Here is a 6,114-nt window from a genome sequence, read left to right as displayed (position 1 = left end):
AGGCAAGGGCCAAGGGCCTCTAATCTCAAGTGAAACATGCCAGGCTTAATGTCCACCCAAACTGGACATTCAGGGCAGTGAACTCTTTACTTATGCAAAGAGGAAGCATGCCCTGGATACCCTCTGGAGAAGGTTGTCAGGTCATCCCAGAGAATCCCCTAGATCCACACCCCATTGTCCCTTGGTGCATGTACTAACTACACTGGCAAAGATTTCTCCAGGGTCCCCCTGAAAACAGGACACCCTCCCAACAGAACCCGAGTATTATTGCTGGTCAGTCTTAGGGGCAGGGGTGACCAAGAATTGGTGTGTAAATGTGAGGAGGGGGCTCATCTTGTCAGTGGTGAGGGTGTTACATGTGTACAAGCACATATACCCCTCATTCAATACCATGTACAGCAACTCATTGTCCAGCATGCAGAATTTGGCAGGGTATTTGTATCAGACTCTATTTACATTGTATTTATGGTATATCTTGGCAAACATATATACATATACCCATGGGGTCTGGTCATTTAGACCAGACTGTATAAGCTAAGGCATAATTGTTACATCCAGGGACTCTTGAACACTTTTGCCCTCACTTAAGGCAAAAAGATTTAATACCTTAAGTCTTTTCTAACAGAAACTGAAAAGTGCAAAGAGGGAGAGGAGAGATGAAGAAAGTCAGCCATTGTCCTGAACTTTTAGCACTGGGGGAACATGAGGAAACTATAGGGTTTTAAGAACCCCCTAGGGCTGGAATTAGAGACAGATGTCCTCCTGTGGCATCCATGGGGAGGTGGGGTAGGATTTGGCTCCTTTCTCTCGCCTCCCAATCCCTGTGTAGACCAGGAATCCCACACTGACTCCTTAATTTCAGTACTGGGTGAGGCTGTCACTCTCCACAGCTTAGGGTACCTCTTGCCTTTCAGTTATTGGGGGCAGAGAGAGGTTCTGTCCTCCAGCGCTGGCCTAGGCAATCTCCTCCACCTCACTGAGGGCTCTGCCTTCTCTGCTCTATCTGCTGGGATAGCAGTTGGGAGGTGCTGAGAGCCAGCCTTAGAACAGAGAGCCTTCAACCAGCTGAAGCAAAAGCTCTGTAAGTATTCTGTTATTCAGAAAGCCAGACTTATATCCCAGAACGACTGCACACCTTGCCAATGACTTATGAATGCAACACACGCTGTGGTTTCAGTAAGCACTTCCTGAGTACTAGCCATACGCTCTGCCCAAAGATATACACCTCCCACGCTGTCACGAGGATACTGACTTACACTGTACACACACATTTGCAGCAAGTGAAGACTCCCCAACTGCCCATGGGATACATGTTCACACCACAGAAAGCAAAAACAGACAAGCACGAAGCGGTCCACGTTCTCTTCTGCAACTCGCCTTAGTCATCCAGACAAAGGCGCAACAGGTTGCCAGAAGCGACCAGACACCAGGCCTGACCAGCCTCTCGGGCCTCCCACCTGAGCCGAGCCTCTCTCTCTAGGCTGTTCTTCCCAGCTCCCCTGGCCCGAGCAGGCTCCAATCCCTGTCTCAGGGTGATGCTCCTCAGAACCTACATGGCTTCATCCTCTGTCTTCCAGCCTCCCAGGGAGGCGCGAGAGAGGAGGGGGCTGCTGTGAGCTGAGCCGATTTCCCTTGGGCCCCACTATTCTGACAAGGATTCCACCCTGACAGTCCCTCGGGGGGACCACCGGTATAGGCTGAAGTGGGAGGGACAGGCTTGCTTCCTATGAGGTGTGCAGCTGCTTCGGGACCACTAGTCTGCCTGGATCTGTGGCCACTGTTAGAAGGTTCAGAGTAAGGAGCGGCGTCGGACAGTTGGCTGGGCGTGGGGTCCAGCCCAAGCCGCAGGAGAGGGGGCTGATGTCTGTTGCCTGATGGGAGGACTGAAGGTGGACCACCCCTAGTCCTGCCTCTGGGCCCCGGACTGCAGCCGGGTCAAACGCCCGTCTCCCTGAGCCGCAGTACTGAAGCACCAGTCTTAACTCCTTATTTGAAGAGTGTCAGTAAAGGAAAAGAAAGAAAAAAGATTAGATTTCTACAACCACGCAGTATGTTCACCCCTTTCTGATACCCCCAAATCTCTTACACAGCTCAAGGTGAGTGAATTATTATTATGAAAAATAATAAGCCATTCGTTGCGTTGGTAACAGAAGTTTTCACCTTACAGAGCATTTTTCACAAACAGGATTTTTATCTACTTGGAATAAACTTTTCTAGCCGTTATAATTGACTGGAAAAACTTTAAAGGCTGAGGACAATAAATGAAAACAGCCCGCACACCAAGTCCGACTGTGTCAGGGGTGAAATACAAACTCGCCTGGTTGCAAAAACCACCGCAAATCCTTCCTACAGTCGCGCCTTGAGAACCAACCGCGGTAACGTCTCTGATGAGGTTCAGCAGCCGCAACGCACCGGCAACGACAGAGAAAACAAACAATCCCTGACAAAGTAAAGCAGCAGCAGCAACCACGAATGCCCCCCTCTCTGGCTGCCGTCCTGGTGTGTTTATCTGAAAACGGATAAAATTTTTTGGAAAAGTTTTCTCTTTTTAACTAGCTGCTGAACAAACAGGCACGACGGAAATAACAGAAATCCGTGTGAAGGGAAAGAACACGAAATTTATTCGGGAATTGACAAAACAACCAAAGTGCTCTAGTTCTCTCTAGAAAATTTGGTCCTCCGGACGACACGCTACAGAACAACCGGGTCTGGGAATTCCGGGCTGGCCGGCTCACTGGCCCGTTAGGTCGGACCGCTGCCCAAGGTGCGAGAAGCAAGACCTTTGAAAAACAAAAAGCAGGGACGAGCCATCCCTGCAGCGTCCGCCAGGCAGGCCGTGATCTCCCGGCACTCTGGGCTTGCATCGGAAGATCCGGGAAAATTTGTTTTTGATTTTTTTTAATAGGTGGAAGGGGAAAATCCCCGAATTTGTAGAGGAGACCATCTGTTATTGAGCATATTCTCCTACCTCTCTGAAGACAGCTTTTTGCAGGCCTGACAGACAGGAATTCTACTTCAAATTTCCTGCAAGAGATTTTCATGTTTTGCTTTAGCAAACTCCAAGGCCACAGTACTTCACCGGTTTTCCCGGTGAGTCGTTTTCCTTAACGAATCTAGTTTAAAATATGATCTAAAATAGCCTTCCCGATCTTTTAAGCAAAACCTCGCCAGCTGTCCCGGCCTGGAGGGGCCCGAGGCGCCGGCGTGCCGAGCGAAGGAAACGCAGTCTCCCTCCGAGCCGGGATGTGGTGTAAACCCGGGCGTAGGCCGCCCGGCGAGGCTGCCCGGCTTCCTGCTCGGGCCCAACCCCCCATCCTGCCCAGTGGGACCTGGGGAGCGACTTCTGAACAACTTCAGGAGGGTACGGAGCAAATACTCGTTCGTTCCTTTTCCCCGCGGCTCGAGGCTCGATGTCCGCCCGGACCCGTTCTCCTCGGCAAGGACTGCGCGGCAGCCCGGCCGGCAAAGCTGAGCGCGCAGCGCACCGACCTGCGAGAGATGGCCAAGCGGTCTGCGCCGCTGACGCCAGGCTGCGCCTCAGCCTGGGCACTTCTCTCCGCCTTGAATTTTGGCTTAGGGTGTCCAACCCAGACGCAGGGGCGCCGGGAGAAGACAAGGCCTACAGAAAAAGTGCGCTCAGAGGCGGCCTGCAGGAGGGAGGAGAGAAAGGGCAGAGAGGGCAGGGAGGCGAGCACAGGAGGAGAAACCGAGGAGACAAAGAGGAGCGAGAGGAATCGAGGCGAGCGACGAGGCGAAGAGGGGCGGCGGGCGCTGGCTCTGGAGACAGACCCTGCGGGCGTGCGGTCCGGCTGCGGCGGTGGATGCAGCCAAGGCCGGCGTCGCCCGTCCCTGCATCCTCGCATCCTGCGTGCGCTGCGGGATTCTCACAGATCCAGGCGCGAGTGCAACGCGCCGGTCTTGCTGTCGTGGTCCCAGTAAGAGCAATGCATCATGGCGAGCTCGGGCTGCCGGGCGCAGGCGAACTGCAGGCCGGGGGCGTTGGTGGGCGCGGGCGCCGGGGGCGCAGCGGTAGCCGGGCTGGCAGGGCTGAGCTGGCCTGGGGGCGGTGCCGCGGCCCCGTGGTGCGGCGGGACTGGCGGGGGTGCGGCGGCCGCGTGTAGATGATGTGCGTGCGGGTGGGAGTGGGAGTGCGGCGGCGGCGGGGGCGCGGCCGGCGGGCCCCCCAGGCCGTTGTAGGAGTTCACTACTCCGGTTGGCAGCGCCATGCTCTGCACGCGTGAGTACGGCCCGTAAGAAGCGGCTGGGCCCGCCAGCCCCTTGACCACCGCGGCTGCGCCCGGGCTGCCCGGGCCCGCGGCTGCCGCCGCCGCTGCGGCCGCCGCGGCCGCCGCCGCCATCTGGCAGGAGGCGTAGGGCATGGGCGAGGGCGGCTGCGGGAGCGGCCACGAGTTGTTGAGGAAGCCGGACTGCAGGTACTTGGGGGGCGCCAGGTAGCCGTAGCCGTCGGCCCCGGCGCCCGCCACGCCGCAGCCACCCGCGGCGCCTCCGGCCCCAAAGAGCCCCTTGCCGGGCTGGAAATGCGCGGGGGGCGGCCGGAAGGGCCGCTTCATGCGGCGGCGGCGCCGGTAGTTGCCCTTCTCGAACATGTCCTCGCAGGCCGGGTCCAGCGTCCAGTAGTTGCCCTTGCGCTCGCCGCCGCCCTCGCGCGGCACTTTGATGAAGCACTCGTTGAGGCTGAGGTTGTGGCGGATGCTATTCTGCCAGCCCTTCTTGTTCTTCTCATAGAACGGAAACTTGGCGATAATGTACTGGTAGATGCCGGACAGCGTGAGTCTCTTTTCGGCGCTCTCGCGGATCGCCATGGCGATGAGCGCCACGTACGAGTAAGGGGGCTTCTGCGCGGGGTCCGGCTTCTCCGGGGCTGTCCCGGCGCCACTGCTGCTCTTGCTTGGGCTCGGCGGCGGCGGCGCCTCGGGGTCCTTGGCTGCGCGGCCGGGCTCCGGGGCCAGCAGGGCCCCCGCGGCGTCCTCGGGCTCCGGGTAGCTGGCCATCATGACAAAGCCGGCGCGCCGCGGCCGGGCAGCCCTGGTCTCCTCGGCAGGCGCTGGCGCGGCGGGGAGTCTGGGCGCACGAGTCCGCAGAGTCCTAAACTTCTGGAGTCGGCCGACGCCGCGGCGCTCGCTGGCTGGCGGCCTCCCGCTCCTCTCCACTCTGCTTTCCCTTCCCCTGGGGAGCAGCCGGCGGGAGCAGAGCTCAGCCTCTGGCCATGGCGAGTCCGCCCAACAGAAGGGGCTCCGGCCTCGCTGCCCCTCCCCGCCAAGCCAGTCCCCGCCTCGGCGGGTTTTCTTCGCTGCGCTCTCCCCCTCCCCCACGCTCCGGTTTTCGAAGCACGACCGCGTCTCTGGCTGAGCGGCCGCCGGAGTCCCTAGTGCGCCAGGAGCCTCGCTCTGTTCTGATTCGTATGGGCTCCGCCGAGTTCCGCTTGCGTCAGGCGCCTTCGCCCCTATAGCTGGGCGGCCGGTCTCGCACGGGCGAGTTCATCTCCAAGTCACTTTTTGTAGACGCGCCGCACGGCCCGGACTGGGCCGCCCCCTCCCAGCGAGCTCGGGGGCCGGCGCGGAGCCCGGCTCAGGCTCTCACACGCCCTGGAAATCGGCCGCTGTTCGTTCTGCGGGTCCGTTCGCACTCGACCCCGTGTCCGGAGAGCTTGGGCCCTAGTGAGGAGAGGCGCGCCAAGTCTCCTCGCGGCTTTCAGGTGAAAGAAAAACGACTCCTTTGCTCTGCCCTTTGCTGCTATCTTGGGACTAAACTCCTAGCTCAGAGCTGGGGGAGGGGCGGGACCGCGAGGGGGCTGGACGGGGGTGGGGTGGAGAGAGCTGCGCAGTGGCTTTGGGAAAAATCAGCCCAGAAACACGTGTCCCTGCAGGAAGAAACCTCGGCTTGGCCTGCTCCTCGAGCTCAGCTCGCAGTGTAACTGGGCCGGGTTGGGGCGAGGGAGGGGATCGCAGGGCAGAGGCGTCCAGGGGCTCCGCCCGAAGCCCTCCGCCCTTCCTTCGGCTGCTCTGGACCTAGGGACCAGACCCCTTCTCAGAATGCGTGCGGCGACCCACGGGCTAGACATGTGCTTTAATGCCCAGTGGCCCCCATCCTGCC

General features: G+C 59.2%; 1 protein-coding gene across 1 annotated transcript; it reads right to left on the bottom strand.

Annotated features, from left to right (window-relative positions):
• Nucleotides 1–2,598: 2,598 nt before the first annotated feature.
• FOXL2 (forkhead box L2) lies at nt 2,599–5,062 on the bottom strand. Its single transcript, XM_037139276.2, has one exon. The coding sequence runs from the start codon at nt 5,013–5,015 to the stop codon at nt 3,885–3,887; it is 1,131 nt and encodes a 376-aa protein (XP_036995171.1). The 5' UTR covers nt 5,016–5,062; the 3' UTR covers nt 2,599–3,884.
• Between the last annotated feature and the right edge of the window lie 1,052 nt (nt 5,063–6,114).

Source organism: Artibeus jamaicensis, unplaced genomic scaffold, assembly GCF_021234435.1.
Source record: "Artibeus jamaicensis isolate MK-2021 breed Jamaican fruit bat unplaced genomic scaffold, CSHL_Jam_final contig_519, whole genome shotgun sequence".
In the NCBI taxonomy this organism is placed as follows: domain Eukaryota; kingdom Metazoa; phylum Chordata; class Mammalia; order Chiroptera; family Phyllostomidae; genus Artibeus; species Artibeus jamaicensis.
This window is presented reverse-complemented; position numbering and strand designations above follow the sequence as displayed.

Coding starts and splice junctions, on each gene's coding strand:
- FOXL2 (XM_037139276.2), bottom strand. CDS start 5,015: ATGATGGCCAGCTACCCGGAGCCCGAGGACGCCGCGGGGGCCCTGCTG.